General features: G+C 37.7%; 3 protein-coding genes across 5 annotated transcripts; 1 reads left to right on the top strand and 2 right to left on the bottom strand.

The window, feature by feature from the left end:
• Positions 1-5,059: 5,059 nt before the first annotated feature.
• Positions 5,060-7,676, top strand: LOC116025139 (dimethylnonatriene synthase-like). The gene is made up of 2 exons (XM_031266246.1): positions 5,060-6,297; positions 6,720-7,676. Exons 1-2 carry the CDS (start codon positions 5,083-5,085, stop codon positions 7,350-7,352), a joined length of 1,848 nt encoding a protein of 615 aa, XP_031122106.1. The 5' UTR covers positions 5,060-5,082; the 3' UTR covers positions 7,353-7,676.
• A 237-nt stretch (positions 7,677-7,913) lies between these two features.
• LOC116025141 (2-alkenal reductase (NADP(+)-dependent)-like) lies at positions 7,914-10,321 on the bottom strand. The gene is made up of 5 exons (XM_031266251.1): positions 9,898-10,321; positions 9,111-9,288; positions 8,796-8,962; positions 8,635-8,714; positions 7,914-8,446 (listed from the first exon to the last, which is right to left on the bottom strand). Exons 1-5 carry the CDS (start codon positions 10,120-10,122, stop codon positions 8,068-8,070), a joined length of 1,029 nt encoding a protein of 342 aa, XP_031122111.1. The 5' UTR covers positions 10,123-10,321; the 3' UTR covers positions 7,914-8,067.
• A 590-nt stretch (positions 10,322-10,911) lies between these two features.
• LOC116025140 (probable serine/threonine-protein kinase At1g09600) lies at positions 10,912-15,754 on the bottom strand. Of its 3 annotated transcripts, XM_031266248.1 has the most exons (9): positions 15,622-15,754; positions 14,206-14,693; positions 13,663-13,947; positions 13,167-13,487; positions 12,854-13,081; positions 12,508-12,605; positions 12,115-12,211; positions 11,766-12,011; positions 10,912-11,397 (listed from the first exon to the last, which is right to left on the bottom strand). In XM_031266248.1, the coding sequence occupies exons 2-9, from the start codon at positions 14,599-14,601 to the stop codon at positions 11,260-11,262; spliced, it is 1,809 nt and encodes a 602-aa protein (XP_031122108.1). In that variant the 5' UTR covers positions 14,602-14,693; positions 15,622-15,754; the 3' UTR covers positions 10,912-11,259. The 3 variants fall into 3 exon arrangements, with proteins under 3 accessions (XP_031122108.1, XP_031122107.1, XP_031122110.1); XM_031266247.1 differs by having other exon boundaries at positions 14,206-15,754; XM_031266250.1 differs by having other exon boundaries at positions 11,766-12,005; positions 14,206-15,754.
• Positions 15,755-23,323: the final 7,569 nt, after the last annotated feature.

Genomic DNA, 23,323 nt, shown 5'->3' with positions numbered 1-23,323 from the left:
TATATGCTCGAATGTAATACTAATCAGGAATAAAAATTTTGTTACTTATAAGGGTAAATGTAATACTTTTAAGGAAAAATACAATACTTTTACATTTCGATTTAAAAGTATTACATTTTTCCTCAAAAGTATTATATTTGTTCTTATAAGTAAGGGGCACTTGTCAACATTACTTATTATGAAAAATGTATTATTTTTTCTCTTATAAGTAACAAAAATTGTATTCTTGATTAGTGTTATATTTGAGCATATAAGTATGATATTTACACATATAAGTATGACATTTGCATGGTGCTTTGACCCGACCCGACCCGTCTCACGAACAAGGATCCGTGAGATGGTCTCACACAAGTGTGACCCATGAAAAATAGATGTAATTAATTTAAAAATAAAATAATGAGTTGAAGAAATAGATGTAATTAATTTAAAAATAAAATAATGAGTTGAAGAATCGGTGTGAAGAGAAACAAAAAGAAGACTTTTCGATATAATTTTTTTTTTCTCTCTCTAAAGAGTAAGGAGTGGTTGGGTTATGGTATAAGATATGCATTTTGAAGATAAATTGAAATGCAAAATTAAAGTTTGTGGAAAAATAGATGTAATTAACTTGAAAATAAAATAATGAGTTGAAAATCAATGAGACAAAAAAACGAAATAAAGACTTTATTAATATAAAGTTTTTTTTTTTTCCTTTTTTTCTGAAGAGTGGTTGGGTTATGGTCTAAGATTAGCATGGTTGAAGATAAAACAAAATGCAAAATTAAAATGTGTGGAAAAGTAGATGTAATTAAGTTGAAAATAAAATACTTAATTGCCCTAATTGTAATTTAATAATGTCATATAGTAAGACTCCAGATGTTAATGGGACAAAATAAGCCAAAAAAATCCTTGCACAACTTCATTGGATGACTGAATTTTGGGATCATTTAAATAATCTTTTAAAAACTTTAAAACTATTTTAGGATATTGATGATTTGATGCAAGTGAATGATAAGGATGTCGATCGTGGCTACAATGGTCCTTTTTTTTTTTTTTTCTCAAATGATTGAATCTCTAAATTCAAGGCCCTTAAAGTTTCGACCCGACATAACATATAAAATTATGTAAATATTTTTTATTCCCAAAAAATTGAATCCTTTTGAGAGATTGTTCCCACAATATTACTGGTGAGAATCGATCCTAATTTTTTTTTTTCAAATTTCACCCATGTAACCAATTGAGCTGTCTGTGCGGACACAAAACGCGTCAACACAACAATCTTCATTTTTTTGTGGATGTCACACGTGGTCTTGCCATCTTGATACAGTCCAAGACTCCAAGGTGTAATATTGGGCACACCCGAATGTTAATAATAATTAAAGGTATAACAACTCTTTGATATGATCATCATGTTTCATAGGATTCCGACCACCTTTTTAGAACTCTATTTATTTTTTGACCCGGTTAAAAATGGTCCAAACTGTTAATTTGTCCTATACATCAAATTCTCAAGAAAAATAAAGAAATAATAATATGACCAAATCAACTATTTGGGGATTCAAGCTTAAGCCAAAAGAAAGTAACATATTTATAATTAACGTATCCGTATGCCACTATACATACCTAATAATATCTTCAACTATATTTGTTTTCTCCACATTCTTTTTAAATATTTGATAGAAAATCTAGTAATTTAACCATGGACCGATCCAAAATCATATTTAGGATTATCACGTTTAAAAAAAATAAAAATTATATGCTATATTATGATTATTATCTTTCGAACTCGAGTTTTGGTTAGACACATTATTAAAGAATTACTCCTGACACGATAAATTATTACGTGGATCATAACAAAAAGTACATTTTTAATATATTAAAAGTACATTATTCGTGTACTGAATGTATATTATACAAAATAATGTAATTTAAGTAATCAAATAATGTATTTTTTCCCTGAATACAGTTTACATTTTTAATATACTCAAAATATATTATTTGTGTACTGGATGTATATACATAATGAATTTGCCTTTATTGTGTGATTTACGCACTATTACACAAGAGTGTGATTTATTCTATACACATCCTCGAATAATAATTACATATTTATCTCATCATCCAAAATAAATAAATAAGGAAAATTTATCATGACTCTTTCCTCTCATTTTCCTTCTTCGTTAGGAGTCAATGTGTGGCAAAGAAGCATTGTTAGAAAATTAGTAAAGAGCGAAAATTATGTCACAAATACAAAGAAATTGATATTTTCAACTCAAATAGTCAAAACTATGACATAAAAATTGTCAAGCCCCATTAATTAATTTTTTGAATTAAGTTTTGTGAACTTTTCAATAATATTATCCGATAACGTGTCATACTTCTTAAAAAGTCCATTAACACATTTTTTTTAACGTAACCCTACAAGATGAATAACTTGAATTACAGTTTAGACATATAACCCAAAAAATAAGATTTTACTTGAATCCTTCATTTGAATTAAGCTAATCCACATTGGTCTCACAATTTTCGTTCACGTTACTTTCTCAATTTTCATGAAAATTAAGAGAAGATGTATATCTAACCCAATGGGGTAGCTCAAGTGGCAAATGAGCTCTTGGGCCAGTTCCTGTGCCTCTACCGTTAAACGGACAGACAAATACCGAAGGGAGTAAGACCCTTGCATATTTACTTATTTTTCAAATAAAATAAAATTTCATCATTTTTGTTTGAGTACTATTGACTTTCGAGAAATTACAACTATGCCGGCATGCCGCTCAACCACAAGGTTTTTGACAACAATAATAATGCTACTTAAACTACAATCTTGTTGAACCCGCCGCACAAGATTTTCCTAGTGTAATTACCTCTGTTGTATGATTTACGGGTTATTACACAAAAACAAAGTATACTCAATGCACATTTATTACACAAAAACAAAGTATACCCAATGCACATATATATGAGTTTCTCTCCTCATCCAAACATTAAAATAAATTATTAAGTGTTAGCTAGATTGGCCGAGTTCAACCTCTACTTGATTCGAGACGTGGCGTTGTGACTTACCATGGAGAGATGTGGTTAAATGATTAATGTTCACCTATTTATCACCAATTCATTTTAAGTAAGATATGATAACTAACTAGTCAAAGAAAGTAATCAATAATCATGAGTGACCCTTGTGAAGTAAGCATAATGAAATGCTGAGATACCATAAATAAATAAAATATTACATGAATTAATTTCCACTAGAAAATAAACATTTTCCTAAAAGTGAATGCTATTTCCAAGAACTTGCACCCAATACGCCTACACCACAAGATCTATATCTACTTTTTGAACAGCTCATAGCATCCCCCAAATTATTGCCACCAAAAATTCCACACCAAGTTGCGTCATTTCCCCTTGCAATAATTTAGTAACCATACCTTTATGATTTTTTTTGAAAATTTTATATTTTAATTGGAAAATTTGCACTCATAGATTCAATTCATATGTTATAAATATCATCACTTTTAATTTTTGAGTTTTAAGTATAAAGTGACGCTTTTAGACATTTTGCTAGTGAATTTCTGAAAGTTTTCAATTACTCTTTCGAATTTTTACTTCTCATTTCCCCTCCCCTCCTCCTAATTAGTACTTGAACTCTACATTTTAATAGTTAAAAACGCAAATCATAGACTTATATAGTTATATTACATTTTTTTTAAAAAAATTATTAGTTTGATGGAAGTCAACGCCATTAAAATTTTAACAGTTGAAACGTGATTTGGGTAGGAGAAAATACATATGATATAAAAATCTATTATTAGTTCTTATATATTAACTAAGATTTCTGAAGAATAATTATAAATTTTAATAGAATATATTACCCTTCAAGCAATGATTAAAAAAAAAAACACAATTCTCAAATTTAATTGTGTGTGTATCACTATATCATTCAATATGTTTGATATGACTTACACATACAAGAGTATTTTTTTTATTATTACCTTAGAAAGGATGTCCAAATATATAGGTGGAAGATATATAATTCTTGTATTTGAATTGTTATGGATCTAATTATTGCTAATATCTCCCAAAATTCTCCTCCTTAACGAACTCACAGGAACTTCCTAGCTAGTGCTTGGATCTTTCATTTCAACTTATTTTTCATTCACCCATAAAATCCATAATTAATTTAAATGAATTTTTAAAATGTTAAGACATACCATACCAAAATGACATGACATTCAGGATTTGAGTTTGGGTTAAGCTCTTTATACACACAAAATGTATAGTTTAGTGTTGAGTTTCGAAACTAGATTGACTCAATTTATCACATTATGGGTCTTTGGGAAGATTCATAGAATCCATCGCATAGTTCGGTGTAGAAGAAATATGGGTTATCAAATACATAGACTATATTATCTTATAACTCATAGACCAAAAGTATAATTCACCAATTTTAAAATGTCCAAATCTTTTAATTTTATATTCATTAAATAAAGTTTTTTTTTCCAATACGTGTTAATTTGAATGACTTACAAATCAAGTAACATAAAGTCTAAATACTTTTTACAAATAAAAAAAGAGTTGATAAGAATAACTTTTGTTTCAACTTATATTTTTTATTCACCAATAAAAGCCATCATTAATTTAAAGAAAATGATAGATGTACTCTTATGATATACAAATTTTATTGAATAAAGAAAAAGTGAAAGAATAAAAAGTAGTAGTAATTGCTATCAAAAAAAAAAAAAAAAGTAGTAGTAATAACAAAGAAACAATCCCAACCATATTGATCAACTGACATCTTATTAATTTGAGCGAGTCCGGACAACTGAGACTAATTTACTTCGAATTATTTGTTGATTAAAGTCACAAAACAAATTTACTCGGTACACACCTTCAAATAGTTGCAGCGTGTTTTCCCATCATTCAAAAGACCAAAAACCAAAAAAAAAAAAAAAAAACCTAAGAAAATCAATGGTAGAAGAAAAAACCAAAAATCATTAATATGGACTCACACTCTCACCTACCTCCCTCTATAAATACTCATATTCCCTTCAATAGATTTCCATTGCCCACAATCTCCTTAAACCACCCATCTCTTTCCCATCATCAATGGAGATTTCTTGGATTTTCTTGTCCCTAACATGCCTAGCAACGCTAGCTCTTCTCTCCAAACTTTTCTCCCGGCGACAGCCGTCTCGCCGGAGACTTCCACCGGGCCCAAAACCGTGGCCCATAATCGGCAACTTACACCTCCTGGGCCCCATCCCACACCAATCTTTCCACTCTCTCTCCAAAAAGTACGGAGACTTAATGCTCCTGAAATTCGGGTCCCGGCCGGTGGTGGTGGCGTCGTCGCCGGAAATGGCGAAGCAGTTCCTGAAAACCCACGACGCCGTCTTCGCGTCGCGGCCATTGCATGCCGGCGGCAAGTACACGAGCTACAACTACCAAGACATGACGTGGGCCCCTTACGGCCCTTACTGGCGCCAGGCGCGCCGGATTTACCTCAACGAGGTTTTCAGTACGAGGAGGCTCGATTCCTTCGAGCACATTCGCGTCCATGAACGCCGGTCTTTCCTTAACACCCTCAAATCCCTGTCGGGAAACACGGTTTTCTTAAAAGATCATCTCTCCCGGTTCAGTCTATGTACCATGAGCAAAATGGTGCTGAGCAACAAGTACTTTAGTGAACCCGAAGCTGAAGAATCTGTAGTGACTGCGTGTTTCCCTCGTCACCACTCAAACTCGACTACAAAAGCAGAGGAATCTGTAGTGACTGCAAGTTTTCCTCGCGATCACTCAAACCTCACTGCAGAAGCAGAGGAATCTGTAGTGACTGCGAGTTTTCCTCGTCACCCCCCAAACCTGACTGCAGAAGCAGAGGGATCCGTAGTGACTGCAGGTTTTTCACGTCACCACTCAAACCTGACTGCAGAAGCAGAGGGATCTGTAGTGGCTGCAGGTTTTCCTTGTCCGAACCTGACTGCAGAAGTGGAGGGGTCTTCTCCGGTCAGGTTGGAGGATTTGCAGCGTCTGGTGGACCAGTGGTTTCTGCTCAACGGGGCTTTTAACCTGGGGGATTGGCTTCCATGGCTGAGCTTCTTGGACCTGCAAGGCTATGTGAAGCAGATGAAGGAGCTGAATAGGGTTTTTGACAGGTTCCACAACATTGTTCTTGATGATCACATGGCTAAGAAGAAAGAAGCTGCAGAGAAGAATGATGGGTTTGTTCCTAAGGATATGGTGGACGTGTTGTTGCAGATGGCTGAGGATCCTAATCTTGAAGTTAAACTCACTAAAGATTGTGTCAAAGGGCTGGTTCAGGTAAGTTCGTTTAGTTTTAAACTTTTAGTTTTATCCCGTCTTTTGTTATGGCTGGACTAGATAAGTTGGTTAAGTTTAGCTTAATTCTGTCTCGTCTTTTGCTATGATGGGGCTAGGTTAAGTTAAACTCAACAAAGATTGTGTCAAATCGGTAGTGTTGGTAAGTCGAATTGATTAAGTTTAACCGTACATTCATTAATTATTGTCCGTTTGATTGAACTTTTAACTAGTTCAATATCGTCTTTTGCTATGGTGGGGTTAGATTAAGTCAAATTCAGCAAAGATTGTGTCAAAGGGCTAGTGCAAATGAACTGATTAAACTTCTAGTTGAGACAAAAAACATGCAGTTCTCAATCTGTCTTGCTTTTTGCGATTGTGGGACTAACAAGGTTTCTTTGTACTGTGGTGACTAATGAAAACAGGACTTGTTGACTGGGGGGACTGATAGCTTGGCAGCAGCAGTGGGGTGGGCATTTCAAGAACTCATGAGGAAACCAGACATCATCGCAAAGGCAACGGAGGAATTAGACCGAGAGATTGGGAGGGAAAGGTGGGTAGACGAGAGCGATTGCTCTCGGCTACCCTACATCGAAGCCATCATCAAAGAAACATTTAGGTTGCACCCACTAGGCACAATGCTCGCGCCACATTATGCCATGGAAGACTGCAACGTAGCGGGTTATGACATCGCGAAAGGCACAACTATTCTGGTTAACGCCTGGTCGATAGGGAGAGATCCCATGTTCTGGGACGATGCAGAAGAATTTAAGCCCGAGAGATTCTTGAACAGCAATATTGACATGGATGGACAGAATTTCGCTTTCTTGCCGTTTGGGTCCGGGAGGAGAAGGTGCCCCGGGTACAGCCTTGGGCTTAGAGTTGTCCGAGCAACACTAGCTAACATGCTGCATGGATTCACCTGGAAATTACCTCCGGACATGAAGCCAGAAGACATATCCATGGAAGAACACTATGGACTCACCACACATCCCCGGTTTCCAATCCCCCTCGTCATGGAACCCCGCCTCCCTTCACATCTCTACTCGCAATCCTAATCCAAATCCTCCGCTTAAACTTCCAGTTGAAACGAAACACATCCTTAATATAGCCAAAAAATCAAGTAGAGGACAGGATCAGGACACCATACCTTAAACATATGTTATCTGTCAATTCTTGTGCTGTGTGTTTTCATAGGAGTGGTTGATCCAAGAACTTTTAGCCCTATTCTTGACCACTTCAAAGCAGTTTCTAACAACCACAGAGTTGACTAATGATGTATTAGTGAATCTGCAGATGATTAATTAATTCTGTGGAACCAAGTCTAAGTTGTCTTTATACCTTAAATTTCTGGAATCTGAACCAATAATCTGTCAGTTCTAGTATGAACACCCTCTGGTTATTGTTGCAGCCTTCTGGGCTACTATTTCAGTGACTTTCACACAACAAAACAAGAAAGCAAGATTAAAAGTTCGACTTTAGTGGGGCCTATTAGTATTCTTGATTTGAACTGGTCAAGTATGGACAACCTAGCTAGGCTAATTTATCTCCTTGTGGTCCTTTACCAACTAGGGTCACAAGGCAGAGTTTACCCAGTTAGTAATGGCTACAAGTTTCCCTTGTCATCCAAAAAAGAGGGCGATTTTATTATTCAAGAAAACGATAAAATTACAGAGCAGAGTACATTATTCAAGTGTTAGCAACAGCAGCAAGAACCTGTTACACGAAAGTACTATGATCTTGAGTTTTTCATTTGTTCGATTCTTGAAACATTCAATCATTTGCGACACAGATGATCTGTTTTCCGACATTTCTTCCATGGAAAATGCCAACAAAAGCAGACGAAGCATTTTCTAATCCTTGAGCAATGTCTTCAACAAAGACTAGCTTCTGCTCCCTTATGTTCTTGATGGCGAACTCGAGGTAATCTGGATATTTCGCCCTGTGGTCGAGTTCAGAAAAGCCTTTCATCTCCACGCGCTTCGTTATCAGGCAAAACAAGTTGTGAATCCCATCTGGTTCAGCGAGGTTGTACTGTGAAATCATCCCGGAAACAACAACTCGCCCGTAAAGGTTCATGTGCAGTAGCACCTGGTTCAGCATGTCTCCTCCAACGTTGTCGAAGAATACATCAATCCCCTTGGGAAAATGCCTTTTTGAGGAAAACCAAACAACACATGTCAGTTAAGGGGTTCTAAGTAGGCCCTAACTATAAGAGGCACCCTTAAGCCCGTACCCCACATGTCAGTTATGTTATATGATCTGTCAGTCCCAGAAAACTATGATGTTTAAGGATTCAATCTGCTAGTGTTGTCACAATTTTTATGACCAAAAACGAACCTTTTCAACACTGCAGAATCATGCCCGTCTTTATAGTTGAAAGCATCATCGAATCTGAACTTGCCCTTAATGAGATCAACCTGCAGAAGAACACAAAAACACTTTCAAGAAACGCCCAAAATCAGTCTGCAGAGAACTGTAAGCTAGCATCGGTATCGTACCTTTTCATTAGTACTAGCACTTCCAACCACACGACAGCCCATCATTTTCGCGAACTGTCCAACGAGCTGGCCAACTCCTCCTGCAGCCGACGTGACATAAACAACATCCCCTTCCTTAGCTGAGGAATAGTTATGAAACCCGATATAGGCTGCAAGTCCCGGCATACCTGCACATCAATGGCCACGGTCAAATTGTGTGTTTCATTAGCCTACAAACTAAATATATTCAATAGAAGCATAGAAAGAATGCATCATCAAAGCGTAAATTACCAAATTAATTAATTATATATATATATACGCTAAATTCTTGTATACCTAGGATTCCAGCATAGTATGACAGAGGCACATCTGTGTATTTGATCTTGAAATGGCCATCTAGGTTAAGAATCATGCTGTATTCTTCCCAACCAGTCAATCCCCAGACATAATCCCCTTCCTTAAACTCGGGATTCTCGGATTTTACAACTTTAGATACTCCAAGCCCAATAATCACCTGAGGTTGTGTACAAAAACATGTTCACACAATCAAATACAGCACACAGACTTGGTAACCACAAAGTTACAAGTTCAACTCCCAAGAGCGTTTTATTGGCCTTCTTGGTTTGAGCTGGTCAGTTGGACAATCTAGACTGGTTTACCTCCTTGTGATCCTTTGGTGACTATTGTCACAGGGCAAGATTTACTTAATACACACCACAGAACTGATAATGGATGGCCAAGAACTGATAAGCATTATCTAGGGTTACAAGACGGAATTTAACCCGTACTCACCCTCAGATAGTGACTGCGGATTCCTGTCACTCAAATAAAGCACACAGACCTGAACACCCAAAGGTGATATCTTGTACTGTATTGATATAAATTGTCTGTCTTATAATGGATGGCCAAGAACTGATAAGCATTATTTAGGGTCACAATGCGGGATTTAACCAGTACAAATTCTAGGGTAGTGATTGCAGGATTCCCTCTTCACTCAAATAGAGCACACAGATCTGAACACCCAAAGGTGATAACTTATACTGTACTGATATAAATTGTCTGTCTTATAATGAAAGTACATTTAGATAAAAGACAGATTAAAGAAGAAGAAGAAGAGACTTACAGAGCCAGGGGCAAAGGAGAGGAGCAAAGAGACATCCTTGGATTCATGGGCTGACATCCGGTGACGCATGTAAGGGTCACATCCCAAATAAAGATTCTTCACAAACACACCATTTGATCCTCTGGGAATATCAGAGCTCACAGATGTTGTTCTCAGCTCAAAATCACTCTCTTTTGGGTACCCTGTGACATAGTTCTTTAACACCACTTGCTTGTTGGGGAACATCCTAGGATTGCCCTCTTTCAACACCCTACCAGCCTGTCTGATCTGCTGTTCTTCAACTCTGTCTCTACCAATTCTATGCCTTCAAACTGGCTATGGGGGTGTTTGGTTTCAGTGGGTCTCAACTCTCAATCCCACATTCCTAAGACTTTATATGTCTAAGATTGTTTTTTTTTTTTTCTCTTTACTTTTCCATTAAACTAATCAAGGGATATCTTTTGGCCTAATCTCCCCAGCAAAACGACACCAAGGTTAGGTGAGAGAGCTGTGCAGAACGGGATGTGGAACCTAGAATCATTTGAATAGCTGAAATTTTTGTCCTTTATGAGCCTTTGACAAGTTTAGAGAGTCCATGAGTGGCTGTACCCATCATTATACCAGGGACCATGATTCATTTTGTGAGGTGTACTGTTAAATATTTAGTTTTAATTTACTTTGTAGTACGTAAAAATAAACTTCTAACATACTAGACATTCAATATATTATAAATGAATGGGTTGTTATACCATGGACTAGGGCCCACCAGGTGGACCTTGGTTGTAAATGGCAAATTATGCTATGAACCCGTGTCTATGATCACAATTTTAAAAATCTATATTTACAATTTTAGATCTCAATACAAAAAATTACATTACTCAATATTCACAATTTTTGCATATTGTTACCCAGCCTACCTTAACAGTTCCCGGAGAAAAAAATATTATTATTATTTTTCATTATAAAACAATAAATCAGCACTTGCAGCCTCCAGACTCTGAGAGAAAGGAGACATAAACAAGTTATTGCACTGAGTAAAATGGGCCATGGCTATGAACATGATCATTTGAATCTTTATAAACACAAGTTTTCCAGATTTACAGTAAGAAAATGGAAGAAGAAATGAATTTACATATAGTACACAAATACACATATATCTCACCACCAACAACTAACTACTCTCAGTTTATTCTTTCTATCTATAATCTATCTGTTTTCTCAAGTTCCCTGGTTAGTACTAATCCAGACTCGATATATTTGCTCCTCAACTAGCCCAAACCGTGTAAGGTTGGTTTGTGTTCCCTCGTGATGAATCAATCTCGTCTACTGGTGTTGAACATGTACATTCTGTGACAGTTTCGGTGGCATGTAACTGTATCGGTTCTATTTCCTTTGGACCTTGTCTATGCGAGCTTTCCGGACTGCCTGTTGAATATGTCTCTCGTGTTCCTTGAGCATTTCTTCCATGCTTCCTGCTCCAGGCACCAACGGCCCCGAGTAAAGAATTCTGTTTCTCGTCCCCTGATACACATGGGATGGAGTCTAATTCAAGAAAGATTGAAAAAGGACTTGTCTGTGCTAGTGTTCGTTCTCGTTTACAATTTAGATATAGATAGTGTATGCCAAAGACCTTGTGGTCTAGTGGCACCCGGTTGCACCCTCACATGGTAGGGGGTGGATTCGAGCCTCAGTAGAGGCGATATTGGCTCTTTGTGCTTCATTTGGTTGAGAAAGTAGCTATGAACAGATACTACAAAAGACGGTGCAGGTAGTTTCTAGGAAGGTGAAATTTTATCGGTGAAAAAGAACAGAAATGCAGTTAAGATCGTGCAGAATGTGAAGAGCAAAACGCGAAGCTAGTATAGGAGAAGAGTGTTTAGGGTTTTTACTTTAGAATCCCGGCTTGATCTCCTTCCATCTCGTGACAATAATGATACGTGTGGAGCCATTTGAGAGGTCTGACCCGAGCCCCCCTGTGGTTTTTGGTTCCAGGTGTAATTAGAGGCCGCATTGGGATGGATGACCGAAATAGAATGAGAGATCCCGTTCCTATATTTCCTCGGTGGTTGCTCGATAGGGAAACCTTCTCCACCGTCCTCCCCATATCTGATACTGATGCTTTTATTTGACTGCCTCTGCAATGTCCAAACATGTCAGCCATAGTAGCTGTTATAGTGTTATGGTATTTAAAAATGAAACAATGAAGCAGCAGAAATTTCGAAATGCGAGAACGTAGACCTGTCGTTCTTGACTAGCTAACTTCATAGGCGTTATCTTTGATCCTCGTGAAGTCTTCCTTAAAAATTCGCCCCCTTTCACGCTACCGCATTTTTTACTGAGATTGAACACAAAAACGGATACATGAGGCAGCAGAAGGTAGAGAGGCACAGAGTTCATCGAAAAAAAAAATGGATTCTTTGGAGTTTGGACTATCATGTAATAATGTTTTGGAATGTATATGTATCATACTATCATGTATAACGTACTTTTAAAGTTGCGGGCTCATATATGCATGCATCACGATATAAATGTTATAAGGAACCGCAGTCTAGAGTGCAAAGAAGGACAGGCAATAGTACAGTTCCCAAAATTATATCTACCGAAATAAGATAAGAGCCACGCAAGGCATACCTTCGTGCCTCGTCTTTGATCCTTGCGTCGAATTCCTTGCTGGGAGGATATTTGGGTAAAGTTGATGGATCACTAGGCAGGGGTTTTGTGGTGAAGAACTGAACAAAAAACATCGAAGTTATGAATATAAGGTTTTGGGGTGCGGTTCCTCAGCAGCAATCAAGCCATAAAGTGTAAGAAGGGCGTGTAAAAACTAAAAAGCATGTTTTAAGACAAATAAGTTTTCCCAACTCAAATTGCTTAATCTGATGTGATTTAGCTACCGAGAAATGCAGTTGTCTTTTTCGGGGAGAGAAATCATAGAAATTCGAAAAACGAAAGAAATGATCCAAGCCGGAAAAATTACTTTACTATTGAGTGCAGAAGCAGCTGTACCACGCTTATCTGGTTCTACTGAAAGTAGGGTGTCAATGAGCGCCAAAGCAGAACGAGGAACGTCCTTGAACGTTTCAGTGATACGTCGCCTGTATGGTTTTTGCGGTCTAAAAGTAGTGGCATGAGGCAATCTCGAGTTTTGCCAGTATTCCTCCGAGGGCGAACCACAAAGCTTGAAAATTTTATGCATTTGCTCTACCTGCGCATCGAGTAATGGTCAATATGGTTACCATTTACCAATTCATTTTACTATACAGATTCAAGCTCTCGAAGGAACCTACTACCTCTGTTGTTCCGGGCATGATAGGCTTTCCCGCAAACAATTCTGCAATGATGCAACCAACGCTCCACATATCAATTGCCACTCCATACGCTGTCGCCCCGAGCAAAAGCTCTGGAGCCCTATACCACAGAGTTACTACTCGGCTAGTTAATGGCTGCTGCTTTTGGTCGGGCTGAAAATAATTGGCCAGACCGAAGTCTCCAATCTTCAGAACACCGTTATAGTCAACTAGAAGGTTTGCGCCCTTGATGTCCCGGTGAAGTACACCGCGACCATGGCAATGTTCTAGTCCCAAAAGCAATTGTTGCATATAACATTTGATCTGCCAGAGTATAAACAGCACGTGCAAGTCAAAATCTAAAGTAATGTCCCGTCACTTTTGATCTATGAATGTATCATGTGAAAACCTCGGAAAGGTGTCGCTAGAACTATATTCGAGCTAAGACTAATTACTACCGGTAATAGTTTTTACAGCGTAAAAAGCGCCAAGAGCATACCTGTGGCTCGGTGAACTTAGATCCATGTGCTGTTGCAAGTCCACTAAGGTCGTGCTCCATGTAACCGAAAACTAGTGATAAGTGGCCGGATATCCTCGATATGGCCATAGCCTTGAGTTTTAGAACGTTCGGATGATCCAGTCTACGCAGAATGCATATTTCCCTCGCCATGAAGCGAACACTCTCCGGGTCCACATTCACGAATTTTACTTTCTTCAAGGCAACGATTTCATCGTTTGTAATGTCTCTCGCCCTGAAGACAGTACTATATGTCCCTTGGCCAATCTGCATTAAGAGAGTCACTTTAAGAGATTAATTTTTTGCTTATATTAGCAGCCGACGCCACTTTGAAGGGCGACTTGGCCCAGCAATCCCCCTAGTCACCTGGTGCTGGACTTGGCCCTTCAGGCCTCCGCCCAACACTTAAAGATTCCAAAGGGTCGATATAACAATCGATATAAGTTGGTGATTACGATTAGACGAAGTCAACATCAACAAGAAGATAGTTGCTAGGCAGTCTAAAGAAACAGATGTAGAACTAACTTGTTCTATTTCCATATACGACTCTGAGCTTCGAGGGACCCACCCCTGAATCGCCTCTGCAGCAACAGAACTTAGCCAATACGGCCATCCTGCAGCAGATTGTTCACCCTTTGCAGCGTGGGGCATGCTCACAATTCCGGGCACTGAAGACAACAGCACTCCTTTAACTCCGGAATCCTTCGTGGACCCCTTCCGGTGATGCAAACCACTTTGTGGTCCCGGCTTACGTTTCGGGAGCACACATCCTTCCGATGTACAAGCTACTGCTCTAACCACCTCTCCACCCGAGGGAGCAGCTGCCTGTACTGAAGACCTATTCGACTCTCCCCTCCTCCCTCCCTCATTGTCAACGGCATCATCTTTCGTTGCTGATCCCTTGGCACAAACGCAGCCCATCCTCTTATGAAACAATTTCTCTCGTCAATAACAGACGAGCATCAAATGCACCTAACCAACTTCTACAAGCCGAAATTCTTCAAAACCGTTGTCTGCATGTTCAAGATCTCAAAAAGCAGTGATACCAACACAAAGGTTCATTATACTTCATATTTACTAAACCTCAAAATTTCTCAATCTTCCTAATTCTCTTCCACATTAAAAGAACACAGCAATCTTCTTGACAAATCAATAAACTAGAGACAGAGCCTCCCTCAAATGCAACCCTTAACTAGAATTCTCAAAAGGACTTAAAATCCTAATCCATTTCCATAAGAACATCCAAAGAACAATAAATAACAAACAGATTCTCTCAGAAATCAGATTTTTATCCAAGATTAGGCCACCATGAATGAATTTCTAACATTCAACATCAAAGGAAATCAACAATGAGTATATGATTCATCACATTACTATTCTGTATATCTATTCCTAATCTATACACAAATCCCTAGTAAAAGGATGAAACACAAATCCATTTTCAAGAATTCCAAAAATGATAGGCCACAAAAAGATAAAATTTTTCAAAAACCCAGATCTTGATCAAGGATTACATCATATAATAACCCAAAATTCCAGCACATATACCCAGAAACAATTGTATATTGTATATTGTATATATGTATACTTATCCTTTTTTCTTTCTGGACTGATGCAAGAGCACTGTCAAGGTGGTGATAATGTGGGATGAATCCCAAATTTCCAGGTTTCCTAGTGGTTCTCTTTTTGTTTTAGGTTTTCACATTTTGAAAATTTAATTTATCTTTTATTACCAAGCAAATATAGTTTTTTCTTTTTTAATTTCCTGACAATAAATTGAAACATAGACAAATAAGGGAATAATTGCAGCCGGAAATTCTGCTTAATCAGGATTATTAATCATCATCCATATATACCACAATACAAAAGAATTATGGATAGAAATAAATAAATAACAAGGAAAGGAACTAGAGAGAGAGGGAGAAAAAGGATTGGATTCACCTAAAATTGTGCACTGCCATAAATCTTCATATTTTCAAGGCTTATATACATACATATATACATACATATATATGTGTGTGTGTATAAGTATTCAAATTTCTGCAAGCTTCTCAGCTCCATTTTCTTTTTGGTTCTTGAGAGAGGAGGAGTGGCAGCAAGACAGTCAGCAGCTGGGCAGAAGCATGTGTATATAAATGGGGTCCACTTTTCTCCTTTGTGCAACCTGGAGAACACGTAGACACATACAATAGTTAACCTTCTAACTTTGCAATTACTCTTTTTTTTTTTTTTTCATAAAGCCCAATAAAACGTATGATTACATTCTAATTCCGAGAGATGTTGCTTTATCTAGTCGTATTGAACAAAAGATGAGTTCTTACTTTCTTAGTTTCTCCTAAGATTGATCCATTATAATGGTATCTATGCACCCGTGTGACTCATATTGACAAGGGCATAAACACATTTGTTCCCCTCTCTCGTCACATGTCACATGTGAAATATTTGCTATCGCTTTATTGAGTGATAATGGGCTTATAATCAAGCAGGATTGTCGAGTCTTATTTTGAATCATCTTCCCCTCGAAGCCTACACAACTACTTTGATGAGACCGGAATGCAACAAATAAAAGATCCATTAAAAGTCTCGAGTGGCCCGGTAACAAGATCTAAGTCAAGGAAGATTCAAGAGGCTTTTAACACTTTTGTGCAAACAGATTGGAGTCCAACATCTTTTTGTGAAGAAGAAGATCAATCTGGAAAAATAATTCTATTCAATTGTCTTCACATAAAAACTTTTGAAGACAATTCAGACTTCAGTATCAGATCAAATTTCCCGGTGTGAAATTATTTGCAAGGTGTATTTTTTTTTTAGGTGGGAAACTACTTTGCAAGAATTGTATTTTTTATTTTTGGGTGGAAATTACTTTTGCAAAATGTTGTATTTTTAATTTTGGGTGGGAAATTATTTTGTATTTTAATTTTGGGTGGGGAATTATTTTGTATTTTTAATTTTGGGTGGGAATTACTTTTACAAAGTTGTAATTTTTTATTTTGGGTGGGATTAGTGACCTAGAATATTTAATACCTTATTTTCCCCTATAAATACCCCATAAACCCAATGGTTTGAGACACACCTTGTAAGAATTCAATTTGAGTGAAATTTCTCTCTTTTCTTTGCATGAGAAGTGCATTGAAGTTTAGGTTGTTTGTGAGAAGCATTCAATCTTGGTAGGCTAGTGAGAAGCTAGTTTATCCTTTATCTTGTTCTTTATATTCACACACATATCCAAAAAAAAATCAAAAAGAATACTATTACTCATATTATATAGCTAATTTTATTTTTGTATCTTAATTCTAGTGCTAGATTCCTAATACTCTAATTCTTAGCCTTGCTTAATAATCTAAGGGTTGAGAGTATTATTTGTTAGTTTGGTGAGGCATTTGTAGAGTTGGGATCTCAAAATCCAAGAGTCTACAAGGTAAGATCCTCTTTTGGACACGAAAGGTTCTTGAGTGATTCCTTGAGTGTGCACTTATTGCGGGAAGCAATCCGTGTACGCATCAGTTTGGTATCAGAGCCAAGTTCCTTTTTTTTTTCTTCTTATTCTATCATTCCTATCTTTAATTTCCTTTTTTTTTCTCTCTCTTATTCCATTATTCCTATCTGTAATTTCATATTTACTGTTGTTCCATTTCCTTTTCCCTTATATCCGTTACGTTCTTGCTTTATTCTATTATTGCTATCTTAAAGTTCATATTTACTCTTCCTTGCTACTTTAAATTTCATATCTACTATTGTGTCTATTTTTATTTTTGTTTTATTCATTTCCGTACTTTTACTCTTTATATTCATAGCTTTGATTTGGTGACCTTATAAAGGTTAGATACCATCAAGCTTCTTTTAATCTATTCTACTATTGTATTTTTAATTTAGTTGAAGTTTACTTTATTGGAGGTTTGTTAAAAAAACAAAAACAAAAAAAAAAAGAAGAAAAAAAAAACAAAACAAAACAAAAAAAGCAAAGAAAAAAAAAAGAAAAAGAAGAAAGGATAAGGTTGGTTTGATTTTTAGTTTGAATTGTTGAATTTATATCTAAGCATTACCTGAAATTAATTGTGCTTTGTTTCTTTCTATCACATATACTTCTTCTACTTTCTTTGTTTCTTACAAAAAAAAAAAAAAAAAAAAAACCACCTGTGTCAGTTTCAAACACACTCTGTGTCAGTTTCTACATCACTCTGTACATGCTATTTCCTACCTTTCGTGCTTACTAGACTCAAACTCTACAAGTGTTTGGTTTGTTGTTTGTGGTGGATACAACCCTTGTGAATTTTAAGCTTTGTTAAGGACCAAGAGGAAAAGAACTAGTACTTGAGAAAAAAAAAGTAAAAAAAAAAAAGAGTGAATAAACTGTGAGTGATTAAATATTTCCTTTTGATTACTATCTTCTTATTTTTTTGCATTTTTTTTTACTTAAAGGAATGTCAAGTATGGCTAGTACTAGTGAACAAGGTAGTATTATTGCCCAAATGGAGAAAATGATGACCATGATGAAAGATCTTAGTGATAGGCTACAAAACATAGAAAATCAAAGAGTGAGAGTTGAAAATGAGGGAGTACAAAATCATGAGGGAGGAAACCAAGAAGAGAGGAGGGGTAGAGAAATAACAAGTTATAATAGTTTACCTCGCATGCTCCCTAGAAGATTTGTGGAAGAAAGGGTAGATAATAATCTTAGCTCTTTAAGAATGGAAATGCCTACTTTTAATGGGGATGATGAACCCGAAGTTTTCTTAAATTGGGTAGATGAAGTGGAGGATATTTTTGGGCTTCATAACTTTGGGGAAGAAAAGAAGTTTAAAACAGCCATAGCATCCCTAAAAGATTTTGCTAAATTGTGGTGGAAACAACTTAGTCGTAGGCGTCTAGAAGACCAAGATGAACCTATAGAGACATGGGGAGAGCTTAAGAGGGAGATGAGAAGGAAGTTTGTGCCTAGTAATTTTTATCGTGATATGCGCAGAAAATTACAAGAACTCAAACAAGGCAGCAAGTCCGTTCGTGAGTTCTACAAGGAGATGGAGAGATTGAAGGCACGAGCAAATATCCAAGAGGATGACGAGACCACCATAGCCCGTATCCTTGAAGGATTCAACCGTGATATTCGAAGAGAACTCCGCAACCAAGAATTTGACGACGTGGACAAATTGGTTCGAGTTGCTTCGAAGGTAGAAGATGAGCTGAGATCTGAAAGGGGAAGCAAACCATCTGTGTCTTCTCAATGGGATCAACCAAGGAGGGCTACTAACAACTCCTATCAGTCAAGGACACAAAAGGAGTACTCTCGACTATCCCACACCCAGGAGGAGAAGAAAAATAACCAAAGAGAGAAAGAGAAGTTCCAAGAGGGCTCAAAGCAAAAGGTTAGTACTGTGACATGTTACAGGTGTCAAGGCCGAGGACATTATGCTCGAGAATGCCCCAACACCAAAAAAATTCTCACCACCGGCAAAGATGAGCGAGAATACATGTCCGCAAATGAATCTGATGACGAAGAGTTGGAGCCTATCGGAGAAAGACAAAAAGATGACCATTCTGAAGAAGAAGTGCAAGAAGATGATGCTCTACATTTCAACTGCGTTGTCCACAAAGCCTTGAGCACTCTAGTTGTCCTAGATCAAGAAGAACAACGAGAGAACATCTTCTATGGAAAATGCAAGATTCCCGGTGCTACATGCAGTTTCATCATTGATGGGGGGAGTTGTACCAATGTGATCAGCGAGGATGTAGTTAATGCAATGAAAATACCAACAATCCAACATCTTCAACCCTATAAGCTACAATGGCTTAATGATGATGGTGAACTCAAGGTACACAAACAAGCCCTCATTTCTATTTCTATTGGAAAATATCAAGATGATGTGTTATGTGATGTCATCCCAATGCATGCTTGTCACATCTTGCTTGGTCGGCCATGGCAATATGACCGAGACACCTTACACCATGGTAAGACAAACAAGTACACCATTCATAAGGGAGGTAAGAAGTATACTTTGACTCCACTAGCACCAAAAGAAGTGTACAACCTACAAGTGCAATCAAAAAAATTGAGAGAAGAACTTGCCCAAAAGGCAAAAGAGGCCATGAAGGAAACCACTAGTGGAAAACAAAATACCATAGCTCATGAGAAGAAGCAAAGAAAGGAAGGGATGAAGAAGGACACTACGCAATCCTCTCATAATTTGCTCATGACAAAGGGAGAAGTGGAGCAAGCCTTAAGAAGGGGAGAGGGAGTTTTCTTACTTTACCCGATTGATTTTTGTTTAAATGTTATTAAAAGTGAAATTATCCCTTCTGATGTTTCTGCTTTGCTTTCTGAATTTGCAGATGTCTTTCCTGAAGAGTTACCAAAGGGGTTACCTCCAATTCGTGGGATTGAGCATCAAATTGATCTCATACCTGGAGCAAGTTTGCCTAATAGACCGGAATATCGCACTAATCCTGACGAGGCCAAGGAGATTCAACGACAAGTTGATGAGTTGTTACAAGCTGGATTCATCCAAGAAAGCCTCAGTCCATGTGCTGTACCCGTACTACTTGTACCAAAGAAAGATGGCACGTGGCGGATGTGTGTTGATTGTCGCGCCATCAATAACATCACGGTAAAGTATCGCTATCCTATTCCTAGGTTAGATGATATGCTTGATGAATTGCATGGGGCTGAAATTTTCAGTAAAATAGATCTAAGAAGAGGTTATCATCAAATTAGAATGCAAAAAGGAGATGAATGGAAAACTGCCTTCAAGACTAAAAATGGTCTCTATGAATGGTTAGTTATGCCGTTTGGATTATCAAATGCCCCTAGCACCTTCATGAGATTGATGAACCATGTTCTTAGGAATTTTATTGGAAAATTTGTTGTTGTGTATTTTGATGATATTCTCATTTACAGCAAAGACCCTCAAAAGCATATAATACATCTTAAAGAAGTCTTTCTTGTTTTAAGAAGAGAACAATTGTATGCTAACCTTGAGAAATGCTATTTTGGTGTGGAAAGTGTTGTTTTTCTTGGTTTTATAGTAAGTTCTAAAGGCATTGAAGTGGATGAGACCAAGATACAAGCAATTCGAGATTGGCCAACACCAAAAACAGCAACTGAAGTCCGTAGTTTCCATGGTCTTGCCAGTTTCTATCGGAGATTTGTCAAGGACTTCAGTACAATTGCAGCCCCATTGAATGAACTTGTGAAAAAAGATGTTAAATTTGAATGGGGCCCTAAACAAGAACAAGCCTTTCAAACCCTCAAGGAAAAATTATGTTCTGCTCAGGTACTTTCGTTACCAAACTTTGATAAAACTTTTGAGATTGAGTGTGATGCATCTGGGATAGGTATTGGAGCTGTTCTTATGCAAGAAGGACATCCTATTGCCTACTTTAGTGAGAAATTAAGTGGTCCTGCACTTAATTACTCTACATATGATAAGGAGTTATATGCACTTGTAAGAACTCTTGAGACTTGGGAGCATTACCTATGGTTTAAAGAGTTTGTCATACACTCCGATCATGAGGCACTCAAACACCTTAGGGGGCAAGGTAAGNCTCAGGTTTTTCGCCCCGCTTCCAGTTACTCCACCTCTCGAGTACTTGACCTTTGATCACCAAGCCCGCGTCAAGCCTCAGGTTTCTTTCGCTCGGACAGCAGCCAGGTTACTCCGCCTCTCCTCAGGTTTTTCTCCCCGCTTCCAGTTACTCCACCTCTCGAGCGCTTGACCTTTGATCACCAAGCCCGTGTCAAGCCTCAGGTTTCTTTCGCTCGGACAGCAGCCAGGATACTCCACCTCCCTTGCTTAATCCAAAGCAAGACGTTGTTGATAGTCACAGTTGAATGTAACAATCTCCAATCTGACCACAAGCTATCGTTGAATCAACTTTGATGTAGAGCAGCTTTGGTCACCTTCTGGATGTATGACAGTTTAGCTTTGTAACTCTCTTCGAACACTAAGATGTGTTCTCTCGCTGTATTGAATATCAGGATGATATTCCAAGTTAAGCACTTTGCACTGGAACGTTTTTATCAGACACCTCTTGTTAACCTCTTGACCTCTTTTTCAACCCCTTTTTTTTTTGTGTCTTTACGTCCTTATATATGAGAGTAGGAGAATAGTTCCGTTGGAGGGAAAACTATTCCGTTTGAAATTGGTCTCCCACGCCGAACATGGGTCTTTGCACAATTTCAGCATTTTTCATGGAGTAGTGGTCTTGTAACTTGAGCCTTTTGTTTTGTAGTGAATATTCCATATTCCACTTGCTACTTTTGGATAAAGTTACTCTTTTTATGTTCCCATCATTCCTTGTTTGGGGAATCTGACCACTTCAGGATTGGTGCACTTCTTGACCGTATTGGTGCACTTCTTGACCGTTTGTGGTGGAGGTCTGACGTGTCATCCACTTCCGTCCATTTTGAAACCTCCCGCTCAGCACCTCTTCAATATTTTATCTCCATGATATTCTTCTTCTCCAAACTTAGAGTATTTTATCTGTACATGTTGACTAACATTCAGCCTCTTGGAGAAGTGCCGGTTTATCGAGACCATATAAGATGTCTCGACCACTTGATGTTTCAATCCCATGTATCGAGAGGTCTATCTCTCGAATATTCTTTACGTCTCGAACTCGATAGGTATATCGAGAGGTCCTTACCTCTCGAACTTGGCTTGTGTCTCGAGACTTAGTTGATGTCTCGTAGANTTTTTGGCGAATACTTTGGGGAAAGCTTGGTACAAAACTTTTATACTCTACTGCTTGTCATCCACAAACAGATGGCCAAACCGAAGTTGTGAATAGAACTCTAACACAACTTCTAAGGGTAGTCATTAGAAAAAACCTCAAGTCTTGGGAAGAAAGCTTACCATATGTGGAGTTTGCTTATAACCGAGCTATACATTCCACTACAAATATGTCACCATTTGAGGTTGCTTATGGTTTTAATCCATTAACCCCCTTAGATTTGATTCCCTTACATGTGAATGATAAGGAATGTGCGGATGCTGCTAAGAAAGCTCAAGGGATTCGTGAATTTCATTCCAAGGTTCGAGCTCAAATTGAAAAGAAAAATGAGCAATACGCTCAAAAGGCCAACAAGGGACGCAAGGCAATAATTTTTAAACCCGGAGATTGGGTTTGGATCCACTACAACAAAAACAGATTTCCAAACCAACGCAAGTCCAAGTTGATGCCTCGAGGAGATGGACCTTTCCAAGTGCTTGAAAGAATCAATGACAATGCATACAAATTAGATCTTCGAGGTGAGCATAGTGTTTCTTCTACATTTAATGTTGCTGATTTAGCTCCTTTTGAATTTTCAGATTCGGGGACGAATCTTTTTCAAGAAGGGGAGGATGATGAGACCGGAATGCAACAAATAAATGATCCATTAAAAGTCTCGAGTGGCCCGGTGGATTTCCTCGTATTTGGGGATCCATTCACCTTGGATGGGAATAGGATACTTGCTTGGATTACAGGAAGCTCCGTAATCTGTTCACCTTCGTTGATTCTGGATAGTTTTCTCCTTGAAATCTTTGGACTTGACTGCCGGTTTCTTTCCTCTATAAAAGAATGGAACATCATCTTTTCCTTTCTTTTTCTCCATGGGAAGTTGATGGTATGAACTTCTGAAAGAAACCCTCTATTTATAGCCCAATAG

The sequence above is a fragment of the Ipomoea triloba genome, chromosome 7 (assembly GCF_003576645.1).
Source record: "Ipomoea triloba cultivar NCNSP0323 chromosome 7, ASM357664v1".
Classification (NCBI taxonomy): Eukaryota; Viridiplantae; Streptophyta; class Magnoliopsida; order Solanales; family Convolvulaceae; genus Ipomoea; species Ipomoea triloba.
This window is presented reverse-complemented; position numbering and strand designations above follow the sequence as displayed.

Coding starts and splice junctions, on each gene's coding strand:
- LOC116025141 (XM_031266251.1), bottom strand. CDS start 10,122: ATGTTCCCCAACAAGCAAGTGGTGTTAAAGAACTATGTCACAGGGTAC. Junction 8,963..9,110: donor ATACTATGCTGGAATCCTAG/GTATACAAGAAT, acceptor ATTGATGTGCAG/GTATGCCGGGACTTGCAGCC. Junction 8,447..8,634: donor GATTCTGCAGTGTTGAAAAG/GTTCGTTTTTGG, acceptor TTCCTCAAAAAG/GCATTTTCCCAAGGGGATTG.
- LOC116025140 (XM_031266247.1), bottom strand. CDS start 14,601: ATGGGCTGCGTTTGTGCCAAGGGATCAGCAACGAAAGATGATGCCGTT. Junction 13,488..13,662: donor CTAAGTTCACCGAGCCACAG/GTATGCTCTTGG, acceptor ATACTCTGGCAG/ATCAAATGTTATATGCAACA. Junction 12,212..12,507: donor ATCAAAGACGAGGCACGAAG/GTATGCCTTGCG, acceptor GTTCAATCTCAG/TAAAAAATGCGGTAGCGTGA.
- LOC116025139 (XM_031266246.1), top strand. CDS start 5,083: ATGGAGATTTCTTGGATTTTCTTGTCCCTAACATGCCTAGCAACGCTA. Junction 6,298..6,719: donor GTGTCAAAGGGCTGGTTCAG/GTAAGTTCGTTT, acceptor TAATGAAAACAG/GACTTGTTGACTGGGGGGAC.